Source organism: Aulonocara stuartgranti (genome assembly GCF_965226115.1).
Source record: "Aulonocara stuartgranti genome assembly, chromosome: 16".
NCBI lineage: Eukaryota > Metazoa > Chordata > Actinopteri > Cichliformes > Cichlidae > Aulonocara > Aulonocara stuartgranti.
This window is the reverse complement of record NC_138952.1, coordinates 21,516,757-21,539,181: the sequence shown is the minus strand read 5'-3', so window position 1 is coordinate 21,539,181 and position 22,425 is coordinate 21,516,757. Positions and strand designations below refer to the sequence as shown.

At 38.4% G+C, this 22,425-nt stretch overlaps 1 protein-coding gene across 1 annotated transcript in view; it reads right to left on the bottom strand.

The window, feature by feature from the left end:
• tmtops2b (teleost multiple tissue opsin 2b) overlaps window positions 1–21,631 on the bottom strand; it is a 29,754-nt gene extending 8,123 nt beyond the window's left edge. The window contains exons 1-2 of the mRNA XM_082508417.1: window positions 20,839–21,631; window positions 5,054–5,379 (exon numbers count right to left, since the gene is read on the bottom strand). Coding sequence (XP_082364543.1) covers window positions 5,054–5,379; window positions 20,839–21,205 — 693 coding nt within the window. The 5' untranslated portion in view covers window positions 21,206–21,631. The remainder of the gene's footprint in view (window positions 1–5,053; window positions 5,380–20,838) is intronic.
• Window positions 21,632–22,425: the final 794 nt, after the last annotated feature.

Sequence of the window (22,425 nt, the reverse complement as noted above, 5' to 3'; positions counted from 1 at the left end):
TGTATGCTTTTGCTATTTATTGTGGTTTAACCTGTCATGGACAAAAACATACAAAAAATTCTGCATCAAGCCTTAGAAATCATAGCTTTCCTAGTTTTGTTAGCCTTGGATTGGTGGCATGGTGATTAGTGCTGTTACCTCACAGCAAGAAGGTCCTGGGTTCAAATCCACAATCTGGGTATTCTCCCTCCCACAGTTAAAAGTCATGCAGTCATTAGAGTTTAGTTAGGTTAATTGGTGATTCTAAATTACCTGTGAATGTGAGTGCAAATGGTTGTTTGTCTCTATGTGATAGACTGGTGAATTATCCTGACATATTTTTAGATATATTGGCAAGTATTTGAAAATGTCTCTTTTATAATTATAGTTTTCTGGGTGCAACCATTTAATTTTCAATCCCATGAGAGCCCACTGATTAAAATTAATAGCAAGGGTGAGTACTCATATACCTCTTTTCCACCAACACAATGTCAGTACTGGTGTGGACCTAGTTCCTCCTTATTGAGTGGTGAGAACCATGCAAACTTTGACAGGTTTGACAACTGAGGATTATTTAGCTGTCTGCCAGTCGTTTTTTAGTGGAAATGCACGGAAGTCTAGATTGGGCACTGGCACAAGCACTGTGTAAGTGAAAAAGCCATATATCTCCTTATCACTCCAACGCTGCTGGTCGATTGTTAAAGGTGTAATGAAACATATTCTAATTTGAATTCGTGATTATGTGACTAGATTTATATGTGCTGAAATGTAGCTTCTCTTTGCAGGAAGTTAGCTAGAGCAAAGGGAGTGATGCACATGGTGTTTTTTTAACACTTGTGACTTGGACACATATTTCAGTAAGTAGTTCATTTATTATTTCTGTCTAGTTTTGAGTGTATTTTATAGTGTTTGGCAGTTTTCTGATGTTTTTATTTTTGTCTAATTTAACAAAGCTAATTTGAAGGTGCTATCCTTGGTAAGCTAGCCTGTTAACTGTTACTGAAAAAGTAGAGCACTCACAAGTTTTTATTAGTATCATTAACATTCTATTACAGTGTACATATAGTAATATGTGTTTTTTTTTCTGTATTCAGTTTTATTTTTGTGGTAATTCTTCATTAAACATTGTAAAGTTTCAAAGTAATCAAGGACTTATAGTTTTATTGAAATATCAAAGTGTTAGCTAGCTTTCTACCTCTGCCAGAAACCTGCTGTGAGGATTGCATACCAAACAGTTAACACAGTGAGGAAATTGTGTACTACTGAGCAGCAACTTTAGAAGAAACTATAGTTGGTATTGCCAAACTGCTTGGCCACCCCACTGTACACCATATGATGACTACTAGTTAGGAACATTTAGTATATGTTTGTGATTTTTTTCCTCTTATATAGTGAAACAGCTCTGGGGTCTGTCTAGTTTTACTGATCCAATGTTAACATCTGTCTTCTGGATGCGATTAGGAAATTATATCAACAAGGAGCTAGAGTGTCTTGTGCTTCCGCCTGATGCCCACCTGCTTTCCCCTCAGTATGTTTCAGCTTTTAACTGATTCCTTTGTCCAATATGTGTCATTTTAGCCTTGTGTTTTTTGCATGAAATCTTTAATATGCACAACAACACAAAAAAACAACATAGACTTTTCAACATCTTGAAACTTTGGCAGGACATAAGGACAATAAAAGCCTGGAGGAGTAAGTTTCATGACAGTACCCGACCTCCTTTTTTGATAACACTATTGATGAGTATTGATGTTTTTCCATAAAAAAAATCACATTTTAATTCATCTGACTACAGCTTCACTAAATGGGCTTTGTTTTTTGTTTGTTTGTTTTTTTCTTTGCATGGCAAAGCTTTCATTTGTGTTGAACTATGTTCAGTGACGATAGATTTCTGAAGTCTTCGTGAGCCTTCAAAAGAATTTAGAGATTCCAATTCCATTATCAATATCACTTATGGATTAGATTCCTTGTCAATTCTCAGTGAGTTCTCATTGGCTCCACTTTAAAACATTACTTTTGTGCAAATGAACTACATGCTCTGTAGTCAAATATTTGTGCATGTTGGAGGTTTTTCAACATGCACTGATCACATCTTTGTTGTGATCAGTGTTGGGTCATTACTCCAAAAAAGTAATTTGTTACACATGTTACACAGAATATTTTTCATAAAGTAATGATGTATGTTTTACTTTTTAATGCAGTTAGTTACTGCTAGGAGAAAGTAATATGCTATAGTTAATAGTTATACTACTCATTGCATTACTTTTGTCTGTAAAATGACCTGAAAAAGAGTGTCTCATAATTACCATTTAACAATATAATCCTGAGATGGAGGCTGCAGCCTAACTGCTCCTCAGTTTGTTACCTGTTGAAGTTCACAGTCTGGTCACTGGACTGACACAGCTCACACAACTTTAATGTCACTCTGCGCTATTGGCTAGCTTAGCGTGCTGTCTGTGCTTGCCTGTCTTCAATGCGGTTTCCACTTTACCTTTGCGCTTTCATGCTTTGTTCAATAAAATATAAATAAAATGTCCATACCCACACTGCAGACTGCGGCACTGTTTCTACTCTGGCATACAAACTGAAATCAGCTGATCATACTACTGCTAGGGAGGAGAGTATGTCCAGTCATCAAACCTCACTCCAAGAGGAGCATTGGAGATTTGTCTCGAACACATAAACACTGGCTAACTGTGTTTTCTGAACTTGGGGAACTCATTTGATCAAGTCTCGTGGGAGTGCTTTGTGAGTATGGGGTATCAGACAATGCTGTGGGCCATCCAATCCCTGTTCATCTGTACTCTGAGCTTGGCTTGCACAGGTGGTTAGAAGTCAAAATTGCTGTCTGTGGGTGTTTGACTTTTTCATAGATTTTATCTGTATTTATGTACAGAATTTCCAGGTGCAGTCAAGGGACTTGGGGTGTCAGGTTGGTTTCAGGATCTCGTCTCTGCTTTTTGCAAATGATGTAGTTCTATTAGCTTTACTGAGTGGGGACCTACAGCTTGCGCTGGGCTACTTTGCAGTGTGAAGTGGCTGGAATGAGATCACTATTGATTTACCTGTAAATCTACATCCCTACCTTCACCTATTACCACAAGCTGTAAGACAGAAACAAGTTTACATCTCTTAGCTTAGATGGATAGACAGAGGGGAGGTCTGGGCATCTCTTCTTAGACTGCTGTTCTCTTTACACAAACTCAGATAAGTGGCAGAAAATTAATGGATGGATATGTTACATGTCACAACTTTTTATGAGTATGTATTGTAAAACTAGATAATTTTCTTTTTAAACCGTATGCATGGAGATCCCAGTGCATCACCTTATCAGCACCAACACAGAGTTGCCTGGTTTAGTTCAGCAATAAAGCATCAGCCAAACTGTATAAAGTTAGATGCACTCTTTGATTTAATGCAACCTGAACTTATTAGGCTGGAAACTGGTGTCCTGACAAAGGAAGGTCAGTGTGTAAAATGTTATGAACTTAACAGCTTATTTAAAGTTAAACAAAAGTAATGAAACTGAAATAAAACCAGTTTATCTCATATGATCCAAACATAGATAATTATACTTGGAGGGGATTTGAAAAAAAGCTGCTTATTGATACCAGGGGGTCAGTCTGAGTTCCTGAAGTGCTTTAAATCCACTATATTAAAGCAACCTAAAACAAACCCAAGAAGATGGTTGAGTAGCTTAGGCTTTGTCTGAGTCATAATGCTGTGATAATCCTCTGCTACCCTCCTGTTGCTCTCAGGAATAAATCTAAAGCAACGGGAGTGGAACATCTTTTATTTATTTACCCAAGACAAGTGAAGTCACTCACTTAAAAATAGAAAAAAAAATACCCATGAACCAATCACCAAAGAAACTGTGATTGGTTGACTGATTCCCCGCAAACCGTGTTACGTTTCTTTGCTTTTATTTTTATGTAAATGAGCAGAAGGCATGAATATATTGCAATTCATCAGTAAACTCATCATAAACATCTGTGTTCTATGAATATGACTGTGGTGGGAACGTATCTTCTAGCAGCACTGCTCTGTTCCATTAGCTGAGTGGAGTACGTAGCTTTAACTTTGATGGGATAGATATCGCCTTGATTTATAGACTGTCAACCAAATCTGACATGTACTGTTGATGTATTTAGCCAGAAACTTCTTCAATCAAACTTCATTGTAGCTTTGCAGAAAATCTCATTGATGTCAGATTATGTCATCTGTCAGATTTTATAACTTCTGTCTGAGAGATATCTCGGATGGATGTGGAACATGTCAGGATTTTAAATAGGACTGACAGAAAAACGTTTACCTTTCCAATGTGATACCACATGAACAGAACAAATGGGAAAGGCTAAATGTTTTCAGGTGTATTCTAGATTTTCAGCAAGTTTCATGCAAATAGATCAGTGTGCAGTAAAAATCAGAAGACTTTTGTTTGCAGTGCTGCTCTATTTTAAATTTACTAGAAATTTATACTGTTCAGAAAAACTAAACAGTTTTGTTGACGGGTAAATACATCAGCTAGCTTTTATTTTTCTTTCTTTAAGTCAGCAAAAATAAAAGAATGGGCAGATCTGAATATTTGATGGTTGATTACAACAACTTTATTGACCTTACATGCATTTCACGCTGGGGACATTTATTTCTGAAAATAGCCCTGCTGGGACACGACAGATTAGATGACCCAGTGGGTCCTCGGAGAAAAGTTGATAACCCTACAAAGACTTATGATAATACAGTCAAAAGCTAAAAGTTCAAAATCTATCCAGTTGTCCAGTGCACAAAACCTACCCCTTCCTCTGTCTTACATGTTAGTTTTATCTTAGCAGAGATCTGTTCATATGAAGCTCTGAAGCTTTGTCACCTTTGTCAGTTATTAAAAAGCAAAAAAGCTCTTTTCGGCCATGTTTGACATCTGCAGTGTTTGGTGTTCAAAGGTGCAAAATCACTCTAAGCAACTTGTAGCTTTATTTTTGACACCTTATTCCTAAAAGAAAAAACAGCATAGACATTCACATGTATGCAGTTAATGTGTGACTAAGTGTCAGTGTCTGACAGCTAGTGTGTGTACCTGTTTGACTGCCCAAAGCAATCTGCTGTAGCAGTAGATCATCACTATGACAGGCAGACCCAAGCAGAAAATGAAGAGGCAGATGATGTAGGCGTGCGATTGGGCACTGTTAGCAGTCCAGGACACAGAACAGCTTGTTCCTGCCCCCTCTATGCCATAGCTGCTCCAGCCCAGTAGGGGGGGCACTGTCCAGAACAAGGAGTACAGCCAAGAGCCCCCAACGGCTATTAGGGGCTTACGGTAGTCTGGCCCACGCTTGTTGTAAACAGTAAGGGTGCTGTAGCGGTCGTAGGAGAGGATCACCAGAGAGATCAGCGAAACTATACCTGAGAAAGACAGAGATGTGGAGGCGTGAGGCAGTGGGGGTAGGATGTAACTGGCTCAAGAGGGCAATAAACATTTATACAGTTTATAATACAATAAATTGCAACAACGGGCAGTCATAAAAGTACAGAAAACAATATTATATGATCTTAGTCTTTAATGCTGATTGTTCTTGAAAAAACACTCACTTAAAAGTGAGGAAATCTTAAAGGTGATTGCAGGGTACATGAAGTTTTGAGCCAATAAACTTCCACCAGAATCACAAAAGCCAACAGCATGGTACTCGTGGGAAATTCACGAGAGTACCAAATCAATAGCTTTAATCGATTTTGGGTCAGGTCTTTACAAAATATTGAGCTGCTGTATAAAAGAAATAAAGATTGGAAGATTTAATTAAAAACAAACAAAATGTTCACTACAATCAGTGAGAAACACTTGTTCACCTTAGCTTCAAAATGCACCTCAGTCAAACTGAAATATCTGTGAGAATGAATCTCAATCACAATGACTCATTGTGTCTGATCTTACCTGCAGTCAGTTAGGATTTAGACACTGTGCTAATGGATTGTCACAACAAGTGATTCAACAAACAGCCACCTTCATTGTGCTAATTAATTAAAAACATTTCTTTGAGGTGTACCAAAGACTGTGCACATCTTCATTTAATATCATTCACGAAGAAATTAATTACATTTGGATAATCACTGTCAAATATAAAGCTTTGTGTTCTTATAAACCTTGCCATTTTATAATAATCTTAATAATTATAATATTTTTTGTGACGACACAGACTTGTCTGTAGAGACAACGGAATTTTAAGAAGTGACTGCTTGGCCATTGAGTCTTCATCTGTCCGTGTGTACAGCACAGTATAATCAATGCTTAATTACTAAATAACTTTTGTTTCCTATGTATTATCTGCTTAGAATGGTTGTACCAGAAGGAGAGAGTAGCCTGAGGCTATGACTATACTGTGTACAAGTCCTATCTCTGCCCTACGCATGACCAGCACCCAGTGCTTCCAAGACACAAGAAAGAAAAACCCTCAAGAATCCATCGGAAATGCTACCAGGTCATTTAATTTGACCTTTATGAGAAAAACGCATAACCGAGAACACAAGAGGATCCAAAGCTGTCTGCAGCCACAGAGGAAAAAATATTTCATGTAGAGCTTGGTGGTAAAATTGGTGTCTTTCCCAAAAAGCCAAGCATTACACTGTATACAGAGGGATCACCCTCTGTATACAGTGTAATGCTTTCCAGCATCATGATGTTTTTTTTCTGTCTAGCAAAGTCACCATCCCATAACTATTCATTTCAGCTCAATCTGTCAGTGCTTTTTGTGGTGCAGCATTTTTCCTCTAAACTAATGCATCTACCTCCTTGAACTATGGCTGATTGGATTTACCCTGGTAAATGGCCTGTGTTTGTATAGCGCTTTACCAGTGCCTAAGGACCCCAAAGTGCACATCCAGTCATTCACCCATTCACACACTGGTGATGGCAAGCTACATTGTAGCCACAGCCACCCTGGGGCGCACTGACAGAGGTGAGGCTGCTGGACACTGGCGCCACCGCGCCCTCTGACCACCACCAGTAGGCAACGGGTGAAGTGTCTTGCCCAAGGACGCAACGACCAAGACTGTCGGAGCCGGGGCTCTTTCCAATTACAAGACGAACTGCTAACTCTTGAGCCACAATCGCCCTGATCGCCCTACCATCCCACATACTGCATTTCACTGCTTTACACACAGTGCACACATGAAGCATCAGACATGAAAGAAATAGATATTTGCATGGGATGTTTGATGTGTTTGTAAATTACAAAGTAGTTAGATTAAGTGAATGTTACTGCATTTTGCAGAGCATCTATTTGCTTCAAACTGCTCTGACCATCAAATTGTCTCATTTTTTTCTCTGCAGTTTATTACCTTTCTCATTTACACAGTTTGCACAGTGTTACTATGTTATTAACACATGCCAAATTAAAGATACATCACGTGGCAGCAGTCAGAAGTGTATCATTGATGAGATTTCCCATGTTATTTCTCTAAACATACTGGTGAACCTAGATAGCTGATGGCAAAAACACAACAATAGAAGAAACCAAGTGTACTCAAAGCACACAGCTAATACATCTAATCTAATAACTCCTATTATATGCCAGCCACAGACTGTGTTAGGTAATGCTTCTACTAAACTAAATTTAGCTTTATTAAAGGTCCAGTCTGGCTGGCAAGCTCATCCTGTTTAATGATTTTATTTCCAAAAATTATCTTGATTTTATGTTCCTAAATAAAACCTCGTAAAACAAAAACAATGGTTATTATTGAAACAGCCCCTCCAAATTTCAGTTTTATAGACCCTCAAAATAAAGTGCAAAGGATTGACTAGATTGCCATTAGGTATGACTTTAACATTGTTAAGTTGGTGTTTTTAATATGCATATTGATCAACACAGCAATAGCATTACCACAGAACTTTTGTGTATTCTGGATCATTTCAGACTCGTATCATATCCTACACCTAGTTATTTCCAAAGGCCTGTGGCCGATACTGCTCTCTTTGACAATAGGGTGTCTTTTTTGACCATCTCTGCGGACAGTAGAATCAGAAGGTGCTTTCTTAATAAAAAATTACATTACATTGTCTACCCATTTTTGTCTACCCATTTTTTAATGGGTAACACTCTTTTTAATACCTTTCCCAATAAACACTGGGCATCTGATAGACATGCAGCTCATGTCTATATTGGGTCTGTCGGTCCAGGAGCTATTCTGGACATCTATTCGACATTCATGGTTGGGCATCCAAATTGTGGACCTAGTTTGAATGTCGACATGTAGACGTCTATGACAGCTACAGGAAATTTATATGATTAATATATGTAATATTATAAATTTTGGAATTCATACTACAACGTGTTTAATAAGATTCAAAGAGCATTTGCATTATATATGGTTCATTTTGTAAGTATCCTGTTTTATTATGAAGAGCTGATTGTAAGAGCAAATAAATGTGGTTGTGATCGGTAGCTGGACTGAGAGAGAAGTTGCAACAGAAAGTACGAATAGTTTGTACAAGTATGCATGTATGAACTGGACTACCTGCTTGATAGTCTTTGTTGATGCACACATTTTGCAAATTAGCTGTGAGAAGCTGGGGACATCCACTGATCACTCAGCATACTGATGGACATTATGGACAATGCCAGGCATCCTCTGCACACGGCCATAAACAATCAGAAGAGTCTGTTCAGTGACAGGTTGCTTCTCCCAAAGACAAGAACTAACAGACTTAAAAACTCCTTTGTCCCACACGCCATCAGACTGTTTAACTCCTCTCTGGTGGGGAGAGGGAGGGGAAACAGGAGGACAAAGGAGGGAACAACTAAGCTGTAGTGCCTCTTCACCTCACTGTGCAATACCTTTTGTGCAATACTTTTGTAAATAGTCAACGGTGCAATAGACTCAATACTTGAAATGTGCAATTCACTTGTATTTTTATTTTTATTCCTATTTATTCTATTTATCCCCTTTGTATATTTTATTTATATTGTCTCTGTATTTATATATATGTGTGTGTGTATAACTCTGTAACTTCTGTCGGTGCTGTGCTTTTTTGGAAATCGAATTTCCCAGAGGAACCCACCCGAGGGATTAATAAAGTTCTTATCTTATCTCTCTTATCTTATTCCCTCGTGCATTACTGTTACTGTACAGAAAACATGCCCTCCAGCCTCTTAAAAAATGGGACTACAGAGCCTCCAGAAGCAGTATTAAATTGATGTCAAAAATTAGTAGGTTTGACATTGAAAAGACATCGACAACGACCGCATTTGGACTATAAATAGCCTGTACACAGAGGGACGGATATCAACACTAGATGTTAAGCAGACGTCAGAAAAAGACGTAACCTGGCGTTACAAAACAACCTCTTCATTGGACCAAAATTGTACACCGGAAAAACGACACCCCAACAACAACACATCATTCCGATGTCACTTTGTGCAGTATGTTCAGTTTAGATGTCTTTAAAGTAATAAACAATATTCATCTAAATAGTGACAGGTCAAAAAGTCCTAACACCCAATGACACACAACTATCGGTGCTACCTCAGGACTATGGTCCCCTACACTTTCACAAAAGTTGCAGTAAACAAATTATTGAGTAGATATGCCAAAAATTCCTGAAAATGAACTCAGAAAAGACTGAAATTGTTTTTATTGAAAAAGAAAAAAAAAAGAACGAAAGTCTATAAAAGCCTGTCTATAAAAGATGCTTAAGTCTTAAATCCAGACCAGAAATCTTAGCATAATTCTGGACTATGGCCTAGATTTTCACAGCTAGATAAAAAAAATTAAAAAATATTTTTTAAAAATGGATGCATGTTTGAAGTAGATACAGATGAGAATATTATAAGAGTATCTTTATTGATCTTGAGCACATTACTCTATTTTCAAATCTCTGCACTGGTTTTTTTGTGTGTCAAAGGACAGATCCTAAAAATACTGGTACAAGTTTACGAAGCATTTAATCTACTCGTGCCTCACAAAACACCCAGAACGCTCAGGTTAAAGGGAACGTACCATTTATGTACATTCCCATATTTAGAACGAAACAAAAGTGAAGCAGTTTTTATGGTACTCACCTGTGGAACAAGCTTCCTGGACAGCTGTGCCAAGATGAGACACATCTGTTATTTCCTTTAAATTACAGTGCCTAAAACTTTTTATTATCAACAAACAATGTCTGCAGGATCCTCTTAACCTTTTGTTTATTTATATTTCAAGTGGGTTGTTCCCTGGTTTAACATATTGTCTAAAGATTAGTCATTGCAGAACAGAATAAAAGAGTTCACTCCCACAGTTTTACCTCTGTTTTGACAAAGTCTGGTCCATGAATCAATTTTATTGGAATTTCACGTGAAAGACCAACACAAAGTGGTGTACACGTGAGAAGTGGAACGAAAATCATACATGTTTCCAAACATTTTTTACAAATAAATAACTAAAAAGTGGGGTGTGCGTAATTATTCAGCCCCCTGAGTCAATACTTTGCTGCAATTAAAGCTTGCCAGTTCAAGGGGGTCGAATACTTTTGCAAGCCACTGTATGTAACAACACAGCTGTGAACATGGGAAACAACTCTTCTCTTGTTTGTTTTTTGCTTCTAATTGTTGTTTGTTCCATTTCCATAATAATTATGTGTAAATGCCATACACAATGATATGTATTCATATGTTTTACATGTTCTATCTCTCTCCATCTTTCTATCCCTCTGCATAGCTTCGGCTTATGTATTTGTATAGTGCTCTACAAATACATAAACACATTTTGGTTGAATTTTAAAAGCAAGCAACATCAGGGAAGTAACGCAACTACATCCACTTAATAAAGTTTATGTAGCTAGCTGAATAAAGCTACCATGCAAGACCTCATTGCTCAAACAAACCTGGCATTTAAGAAATGAACTGTTAGGAGACATTTTCTCTTGAAATTCCAGAGATGCAAAATATGCAGCACTGAAACCAGAAAGACATACCAGCTGATAAATCAAATATTTGAAACCTTTTTTTCAGTCAAACCATTCCATTTTTGAATAAATGGTGCAGATGCTTATCAATCTACCATTACAGATTTAAACGTGGTCAACAAAGCTTCAGTCTGGCAGATTTGGTTATCACATATAATGATTTTCTTGAGTTTCTCAACTGCCACTTTATCTCAGTACCTTCTACTATTGTGTGTGCCAAAAATTATAGAGTGGCACGTTTGTGGAAATTCCTTTTTAAAGTACAATATGTTAATATCTTCTATTCATATCAGTCCTTTAATGCTTAAACCATTATGAAGCTGCAAGTTACAGGACTGCTACTGAAGTCTCCAACATTCACCCCAAGGCTGTGTTTATGTCATGTCAGAGATAATGTAATTATAAGTGTCTGGTGTAATTAGAATTCATGTCAGCCTCTTACTTGTATATTGAACATGACACTTAATATTAACACTTAATCGAGCCCCCAAAAACTGAACAAATTAGGAGATGTCATCTCATCCTCTGCCTGGGCAAACTATTTTCTGTAATTACACTTATAAACCCATATTAAATGCATGTGTTATATTTTCAGTACACTGTATTTTAATCCTAACACATCCAAATTTATACTTATGCAATTGCAACACTTGCAAGTCGGTGACATGGGAAATGCTTTTCTGACTGTTTTTTTTTTCACCAGTTTTTGCAATTGTGAAAGAGCACATGTGAAAGATGTCAAAGGGTCTAGAACAGGGGTGTCAAACTCAAATACACAGTGGGCCAAAATTCAAAACTGGAACAAAGTCGCGGGCTAACATTAATATTTATTGAAAAAAATTTTTTTCCTCTATATATAAGAATGAATCTTTTCTTATGGACTCAAACAAGTTTTGCTGAAAAACTGAATATGGAACAAGCAAAGCTTAATACTAAACAATATATATATTAGCTGTATAATACCAGTAGGCCAGCGCTAATAGTAATTTGGTATGGCTTCGCGGGCCAAATGTAATTAGGCTGCGGGCCAAATTTGGCCCGCGGGCCAGAGTTTGACACCTATGGTCTAGAACAGGGGTGCCCAATCCCGGTCCTCGAGAGCTACCGTCCTGCAGCTTTTAGATGCATCCTTGTTCCCACACACCCGAATCAAATGAATGGCTTGTTATCAGCCCTTTGCCAAACATGATGGCATGCTGAAGAGGTAATCAAACCATTTGATTCAGCTGTGTTGGATAGGGATGCATCTAAAAGCTGCAGGATAGTAGCTCTTGAGGACTGGGATTGGGCAGCCCTGGTCTAGAAGAACCGTGGAGAACATTATGCTGCCTCTAACAGCATTCAACATGTTTAGTGGCAAACCATGGAGGCATATCCATGGATGGTCCTCTACAGGCTAGGCAACGACACCCTTACTGCCATTAGGTAAGGGGATAAGATCCTTGCCAGACCTTATGCTTAAAAACCAATGAAGTCCTGCTCCACTTATTAGTACCAGACTGACAAAATGAGCTTCTGTAATCTCATATTAAAGAAATGGGATAGGACTTTACATTGCTTGCACAGAAACACAATTAGTTCCACTTTCTTTACCTGAATATATGAAAAAATGCCAAAGATAACACGGCTTGAAAGGCATAAAATAGCATTTCTGCAACAACAAGGCGATTCCCAAGGAGTATAGCTCAGCATTTTGTGCAGCGTATCGTTCAAAAACTGGCAAAAGTGAACAAGTGGAGGACAAAAGAAGTGTAAGGACTATGAATCTATAGCTGTTGAACAATATCTGAAAGTCCTGTCCTTAAACAGGAAAACAACTAGCAAAGACCTGACATAGGACCTGGGGGATGCATATGGCTTTTCAATTATCCACTGAAGCCTCAACAGATATGTTCTGGTAGAAAGATGGATGTCAAGATGCCATTATTAAGGAAGGGAAACAGCCTGATTTATGGCAAATTACACAAGAATTGCACTGAAATTCAGTGGCAAGGGGTCTTGTGGAATGATGAATCCAAACCAGTGTGTTTGGAGGAACAGTGAACATGTATAGACATCAGTAAAAAACGGTGGAGGCTCTTCATGATTTGGGACGTCATTTCAGCCAGTGACGTTTGGGATCTTGTCAAAATTAAGGGAATTGTAAACACAGAAAAGTACTGTAAGATTTTGATTATTATCCTTTATTCATCTATTGAGATTTAAATCTCATTTCCCAGAGAGACCTGCAATTATCTGTCATAGACTCACCTCCCCACACCTCAGTGAAGTCAGATCATCTTGGCAGAAAACAGAACAAAAGGCAGTCAAAATCTAAAGAACAGCTTTGAGATTTGTCCTTGGATAAAGTCTCTCTGAAGACTACGAAGAAGAAGACGAAATCAGTCAGCTTGCCTAAGAGGTTTCAGGCTGTGTTGAAGAATAAGTGTCATATCAAATATTGACATCCAAGCTTGTACAATTGAATTCAATTTGATTAACATAGTGCCAAATCACAATTAGAGTTGCCTCAAGGCGCATAAGGTACTGACCCTACAATAATGCAGTTGCACTCTTTCTGCCTTATATACTGTATTCCATGTATATTTGGATGTCTCATTTTCCTGGGAAAATACAAATATTTTCAATTGCCAGTGCAATTAAAACAACGTTAAGACATCCATTAAGCAACCCCTCATTCTATCGTGTTGTTTTTAGCTTTTTTTGTGGCTGAACCATCACCTTCAGATGAAAAACCCAAATATAACAGATGCACTGCCACCCTCCAACTGTGGCTTTTTTCCCTGCCTTTTTGTGTCACTCTTGCTAAGGCTAAGTAAAAAAGAAATACAACAGACATGCAATCAATCTGTTGTTCTGACCTCATCCTCACTGATATCTTCTGTTATTAAGGTTCTGCAGCTTACAGGCTTTAGCTACTATAAAGTATAAGACAGCCATAGCCCCTTCTGTTATGAGGACATCAAATAATGTTTGGGTCAGTGTCAGTCCCTGTAAAACTTGCTAACATCCACAAAAGTAACACAGAAAGACAGCGCTGCGGTGGTTAAGTGTCTCCTTTAGGCATAGTAGATGGTTGCAAAAAATAAATACCATATTTAATGATTAATATTTCAGGTTTATTTGATTCTTTTTGGAATAAAAATCATGTGTGGTGGCAGATTTCTTTTCTCATGTATTAATCACATATTTTAATCATATCACATAGTAATAGTAATATCACTTTCTCTCTTTAGTATAGTAAGAGTACTGTCGACAGTTTGCATGCATGTAGAATGTTATCACAAGGCCCCAAGTTTTATTGCACCTTCACAGAGGACCCATTGTAGACTGGAAGATCTCCAGACATCTTGCTTTAAGGGAGGTGATGGGTGGTCGTAACTTTTCTTAGGGTGGGAAAGGGTCCAGGTTGAGCTGGACTGAAGCTATAGGGAGACGTGATGTGCTGTGGAATGTTCTTTGGTTGAGAGTGTCTGTGATGGTGTATATAAGACGTCAAATTTCAGAGATGATGCTAGTGTTTTGGCTGGGAGGTTTCTCTCCATATTGCAATATGTTATTAAACCGTTTCAAAACGCTCACTGGCTGTGTTGCAGGTTACTGTTAAAATTTCCGTAACATATGTCAACTTAGTTCCTGCCAGTCACTGTTTTCAATGTGAATGTTAACCAAACATATACAGAAAAACTAATAGAATCCAATCAGTGGTACAGTGTTTGCACATTTTAGCATTTTAGAGTTTCAACAGTTTGCAGGATAATTAATCAAATCTGATATTCAGATATTCAAAAGTACATATTGCCCTTAGGTATTAACATTTATTTTAAAATGAATTCTTTTTAGTATTTCATGAATATTAACAGTGCAATGTGTTATTGCTGGAATCCAAGAAAACACTTTTAAACTGAAAAAATGTACTTAAGCTGTTAAATATTTCATTAGAGAATGCAAGTGAGGCATAACTTTCTCAAGTATGGAATTTCATAAATTCCAGTTGTTGGCTTTTGTTTAATTAAAAAGGATTACAAAGGTGAACGATAAATTGTGAGTTTTGCTAAACTGAAAATGTGATTTTGTTGTAAGTTATATCAGTTTATTCCCAAGAAAGACATAATTGGAAAGTAACAGAGAATGTTTTTATTTAAGTATCAGACATGTTGGTTTTTATTGTAGGAAAAAGTTAAATGTCAAATATAATCAGAATATTAAAGTTCTAATGAACTTTTAAGTTCAGCTAACTTTTATGTGTTTACCGTGATTAGTACGGTGGCCCTGAGAAGCCAAACAGACTGCAACTTAAGAAAACACCAGCAATAAGAAAAACGCTGCAAAAGCACACAAAACACAACGGAAATAGGAAAAACAAAAACAGAAATGGGAAAAAACAGATTTCCAAAAGCACAAGGGAAGTGTTTCTGAGGAGACAATAACCCGACGGACCAGTTGCAGAAACCAAAATATGCTAAGAATTGCACTGGGAGACACTTAAAAGTGGAGGATTTATCGGTTTTGTGAGGAAAGAAAAGATGAGAAGTGTGTTAGTCTAACTATTAGCCTTAAAATCCGTCATCAGTAATATATGAATCATGATAAAAACACACCTACCATGTTTTGGGTTCCTGCAACTGGTCCGTCAGGTTATTGTCTCCCCAGAAACACTTTCCTTGTGCTTTAGGAAATCTGTTTCTTCCTATTTCCGTTGTTGTTTTTCCCATTTCTGTTTTTTCCTATTTCTGTTCCCTCCCTGGCATCTACAAGGATATCTACCACCAGGTTTTTGAGATAATAGTCTTGTTTAAAAAAAAGAATCTTCCTTTCATTAGTCATGAAAGAAAGGTCATGAAATTAATAGAGCTACTTTCAGCTGCTCTCTTATTGACGGCAGGTCACCACATGTTTAATTTGGCAGATTTGTACACTGGATGCTCTTCCCGAAAGGGATTTGTGTCTCCTCTTTATATCAGAGCAGAGATCTTTCACTTGATAAACCAATATGTAAATCCCAGTTAATAATTCATTAATGATCCTCCCAAACATGCTGTTTTCTGTCATAAATGTATTTATTTTTCCGGAAAATTCTGTTCACATGTGATTAAAATCAAAGAAAATGCAGTAGTTTTGAGGTAAAACTGTTAGTAAGTTATATGACTTTGTTAGCTACTTTACAATGTGTAGAGAGAAGGAAACATCAATCCCCACTTAACTGCTTTTAAGCTAAAAAGAAAACAATGATTACGAAAAGCAAAACTCCTTTAACTCTTGATTTAACTCTAAAACTCAGAATAAAACTTTTATTCTCTGGCTTTTAAATCCAAATTAGTTTTGACTATTTTTCTTAGTGCTACTTCTTCTTCGGGTTTTCTCTTTTTTTTTTCCTTCATTAAATTCTGTCATTTTGTTCTACATTTTTGTGTCATTTGATTATTTTATATATAGAGCTTGTCTTTAAATGTGCCATAGAAATAAATTTGACTTTGACTATCAAAATCTTTATGTTTGGGTGTCTCTTGACACAAGTTGCTTTATCTTCATTCTGGGATGTAGATCGTTGATCTTCATTACAGCCATTGTTTTCTTAAACACACTGCCTCATTTACTCCCATGTGATGCATTTGCACACACACACACACACACACACACACACACACACACACACACACACACACACACACATGCAGCATATACCTAATCATGATATACAGCACTTACAGCTTGCAACAAAAGCATCAGTAACATCATTATTCTTACAAGGTTCTTACTCAAGTGGTGTAAGCCAGTGATTTGTAGGGTCGCTTAAAAGCTTTAAGAAGTCAGGTTAAGTGAATGTCAGGCCCTTGAACAATAAACAGACTACACCCTGTGTATTGTCCTTTCTTCTTATCAGCTGTTTACTTGAGTGTGTGCAGATCACCGGACTTTTAAAAGTAAAACATTCTTCCTGCTCTTTGTTGTCACCCACCTTCCCACTCGTGTAGCGTAAGTACAAGACAGGAGTCAGAACACCGAAACAACTATACTTCAAAAGTCTTTAGGAATACTGTAAGTTCTTGTAATGTGGTCATAATGATGCTTTGGAAAAAATAATAAAATGTATTATTTCAACATTTCTGTTTTCTTTATACTTTCTGTACAAAAAGACAGCATGACTGTCTATGTCTTGATTGCTTTCTCTATCTGTATATGATGGTTTGCCTAGCCCTGTTTTTAATTTTACCCGTGTTTGAAACTAGCCTCGGGCCAAGAAAAACTGTGATCTGTTATGTTGTGCGACTCTCTGGCAGTTATATATATTGAATCAGCCCTTATGCTGCCTCATATGATGAAGGAATAACAGGGAGATGATAATGGCAACGATATATATAGAAAGAGAGAAATGAACAATCAGTGTATTATGGTTGCTGACACTCAAAGCGTTCTGCCATCTTCAAGCGCACACTATGTGACACTGACGGTAATGGTCTTTTAACAAAACAGCGACTTGGGAGAACAGGATGTACTGGACGAGGTAAGAGTGTTTGATCATTGGTACAAACATATTAACATCCTGCACACATGTCATATAAGTATAGGAACAATGTATGGTGTGAAAGAGCATACAGGTTGCTTGTGAATACGATTTCTTACAACAACATATTAAGAAATGTTTAACAAAGAAGCATAAGACCCACATCAGAGACTTTATTAGGTACAACTTGTACCAGGTTGGACCTAATTTTGCCTTCACAACTACCCTATTTATTTGTGGCATAGATTTTAACAAGGTGTTGGAAACATTCCTGAGATGTTGGTTCATTGTGACATGACTGCATCACACAGTTGCTGCAGATTTGCTAGCTGCACCTTCATGATATGAATCTTCTGTTACACCTCATCCCAGAGGGGCTCTATTGGATTGGGATCTGATGACTGTGGAGGCCATTTGAGTATAGTGAACTCGCTGTTATGTTCAAGAAACCTGTTGGAGATAACTTGAACTTTGTGACATGGTGCATTAACCTGCTGGAAGCAGCCATCAGAAGATGGATACACTTTAGTCATAAAGGGATGACCACGGTCAGCAACAATGCTCAGGCAGACTGTGGGGTTTAAACCATCAGTTGGTATTAAGGGACCCAAGTGTGCTAAGAAAATAGCATTACCCTACCAGGCTGAACCACTGATAGAAGTCAGGATGGATCCATGCTTTGATATTGTTTATACAAATTTTTGGCCCCACTATCCGAACGCTGCAGCAGAAATGCTTAGAACAGGCAGTGTTTTTCAATCATCTATTGCCCCCTTTTGCTGAATCCATGTGAACTGTAGCCTCAGTTTCCTGTTCTTAGCTGACAGGAGTGAGACGCGTGTTTTCACTGGACATCTTCTTTGTCTCAGTTCATCTCTGCATAGAAATGGTTTTGTGGGAAACTCCCAGTAGATCAGAAATACTCCGAGTCATCTCGAACAAACAACCACGCCATGTTTAAAGTCATTTAAACCAACTTTCTCTATGCTCCCCGTGTTAAAATGTGTTTACAAAATTGTAATTCCTCTATCTGTGCGTGCTTGCATGCATGCATGTGTCTGTGTAGAGGTGAGTGGGTGGGTAGGTGGGGTGGGGGGTGCTGGGAGTTTGACTAACAGTATGGCTGCTCTTTGCATTCATATTGGCAAACTTTATGTGGCAAATATTTTGTATCTACCGACTTCTGTCAGCTTTCCAGCATCTTCTCTCTTGACACCAGTAAAATAAGCAGTGAGCTGTTACCATGCTGGTTCAAGTTTTAAAAATGCAGAAGCCCAGGGGAGAATAAAGTCAAAGCACGCTGCTGACTTTAAAACATAGCGTGAAGACAAATGAAAATTCACCGCCTCAACATATCCTGCTGACATATCCGGTTTTACAATACACAGAAGGTAAATGAACAGATGTAAACCAGCACACAAGCACCGGCAGAAGGAAAACACCACCGTCAGAGGATATGGAAACAGAGATAAGTTAAAATAATACATATTTCTGTATTCATGATAAGAGTCTAAATATCATTTGTGAGGTCAGATGAAAATCTGTAAAAGTATAATAAAAAAAATGCAACTGAAATGAAAAGTAATTTTACTAGCATGAGAACAACTCGGTGTATATAATTTTATTAATTCAACTGTGAATGTGTAATGAAATCACAAAGCAGGAAGTCAACACTTGAGGGAAGATGAACAACTTTAATAATTGATCAACGCGTTTCAGCTTGTGGCCTTCATCAGGGTCAAGAATGTGTAATGACAAAAGTTTGAATATCAACAAGCATAAAGTAAACGCATAAAAGCACTAGATCATCTAAAAAGCCACAACAAGAATGAAAATGAGACCTACACTATACAAGGTCTCGGCAGCTACTGAGTGTGTACTGAAGTCTGATCATTTATGAGACTCCTATAACTCAACCTGAGTTATAGGAGTCTCATAAATGATCATTTCCTTTTTCCTACACACAGCTATAGTAGCATGAGAGTCCAGTGACATTTATAGGCTTTGTGTTTCCATTGTGATAAACAGGAAACGAATCACATACAATGGATCATGCTTATTAGCATAGCACAAGCAGTTTGCACTTTGATTTGAGTTTATTAACCACACTGTAAAAGACTAAAGTGGGTGAGTTACGTTCCAGCAATTGTGTCAGAATTAACTTTCCTTACCAAACTGTGGCAAAGACATGAGCCTGACCCCAAAAAGCAATCAACACTGGGCAAGCCAAATGTAGGAAAAACGTTTCCCCTCCTAACATGAAAACACGAGATTGCCCTAAATCTGTCAGACAGAAATAAATACAAATGGCTACAGTTCCAGAGTTCATATCCTCTGATAAATGCGATGAGGGTCAGTGCATCCAGGTTGTGACACTACCACCTCCTGGTGGATGAACTACACAGTAAAAGTGCAAAAAATAAAAAATAAGTCCGTGTGGGGGCACGGACTTAAACGTCATTAAATAAATCAGTATGCAATGCATTGTGTGACAAACTGTAAAATACAAACTCGTTTTTTCACTCTTCCTTGAGCTCAAACCAGCCAGATGTTAAGAAACGCTGGAAAGCTCATGATGTTTTAGTTTAATACGAGAGGGGATGGAGGGCTCATGAACAATGTAGTACAATAATACTCAAATCTGACTGCAATCCCCGTTCCCTCTGGAGACAGAGGAAGAGAAGGTCAGAGTGCAGCGCTGGACCAACTGGCCAGTGTGATTGGAGATACGGAGCGGGCAGTGTCTGTCGATAAGCAGACTTAAAAAGAAACGCGATGGGCTGTACAGACATGAAACCCGCAGGTCTGAGGTCAGAACCAGTGTCACCGTTACATAATTTGTTTACCGAAAGACATCAACCGTCAAATGTACTTCTCTTTGTTCAGTGGACAGACTTTGGGTCACAATTCTTTGATAAAAAAAAAGAAAAAAAGAAGAAGAATCTGGATCCATCCAAAGAGCGCTTGTTTGATTATCTATCAGGCTCAGCTATCATTATATGTACAGATTCTTATTATTATGCATTATTATTGTGAAAGCTGCTACTTGGAATAATGACAGAAACTAACCATTGTGCAAACAATCCAAGTTAATGAATACCAATGGCTTTATTAAAGCGCAGTAATTTAAAGAGGGAGTATCATGGTCTACTGAAAATATTATTAATCCATCCCCATCAGCCCCGATGACTCTTACGCAGACAAACACAACAGAGCGAACTAATAACTAATTAAATTTGACGATGTGAAATAAAGCATATTTGCCACAACTTTGACTTCAGTGTCTCAGTGACTTATAATACATTTTGCAAAAACAGCAGATATTTCGCACAGTTTTATTTCCAGAAATGTAAAACGGTGCATGAGTTGACAAATACCACAACATCCCAAACTTTGAGCTGTTCAAAAAAGCAGAACTTACCAAAGCAAGAGTTGATGAAGCCGTACCAGCTGCAGCCGCTGCGCCCCAGCAGCCACTTTCCGCGGATGCTGGAGGCGAAGCTGAGAGTGGTGCCGAACAAACACACCAGCATGTCGCTCACGCTGATGTTCAGCAGCAGCATGTTCACCGGTGTCCGCAGCTTTTTGAATTTGCAAAACAGCAGCAACACAATGAAGTTGTTCAGGAAGCCGAAAGTCATGATGAAGCCCAGCACCACGGACAGCACCACAAAGCCCGCCGGGGAGAGCTTCGCCGAGCCCGCCGGCGCGTCCAGCAAATCTCGGTCATCGCTCAGGTTGAAGCTGTAATTCAGACCAACCTGACCAGAAAACATGCCGCCGCCCATTCAGTCAATCAGTTTCTCTTCACTCTGGAGCTTGCTTCACTCGGCAGCGCTGGTCACATCGCGCATCTGTAAAGTTTGCGCGTGTAGCTTCCATCTTACTCCATGCTCATGTGCAACAAACGCGTATTCCTCCGCTGATCCTGAGAGCGATCACCTGGCTGCCGACTCTTAGAGAACTGGCAGGAATGTTAAAAAATACATTGTAACCAAAAAGTGTCACCTTAACGTGACTTTAACACAACGCCTCCTCCGCTTTCACCGCGTCTCTCCGCGAACCAGTTTGACAGTACGCGCTATTACATATAATTTGGGCAATCTAACAAAATTCATCCCAGTTATCAAGTTACTTTCCACAGCAGTTTATTTCTCTCGTCTTCAAGTTACCACTTTTAGACTGGCTTTAATCCGCGCTCGTAGCGGAGACTCTTGTGCCACCAGTGGTGTTATGCGATTTGGGCTCTGCGCCAGGACTTTTAAAGGCAGGGCGAGTCTTACATCACAGGGTAGTGGGATGCTTGGATCCACGGGTGGTGGTGGGGGGTGAGGGGGGCTTTATATGCGTGTCTGTTTGTACATATATCTTTCTGAGGACCTATTTAAGTTTAAATAGGGTGTGCGGAAATTTAACGCAGCTGCTGCTTTTCCGCTGTGGGGCTTAATGTTGAAATTAGGTCTGGGGGTAGTATAAGGCTTTTATTTATGTCTGTGATGGTCACGTTGAGGGCAAGGGTCTTGGGCAGGGATGTCAAACTCATTTTACATCGTGGGCCACATACAGCCCCCTATCTTAAGTGGCCCTGGCTTGTGGAAGACCCCTAGCTGCACATTTTACCCCTGAGATATCTCAATATAAGAAGAGCAATTTCAACATTACATCTCAGTTTTCCTACATCATAAAGATTTTGCTGTAGTAAATGAGCTACAGCTGTCGGTGTGATTCTTTGGGTTTAAATGATAAGAAATGTGTAAACTTACAGAAAAAGATTTAGTGGTTCATTGCTTACACTGTAGTTATAAAGTGGAAAGTTTGTGTTAATTCATGAAAAATCCCCCTTTTTATTTATTACGTTTTTAATTTATTTTTATCCTGGACATTTTATAAACAGAAAAACACACATTTATATAGTAGATAGTGGGGGGGGGGGGGGGGGGGGGGGGGGGGGGGGGGGGGGAACAGGAACCACTCTGCCATTTAATTGTTTATCTTTGACTTTATTACT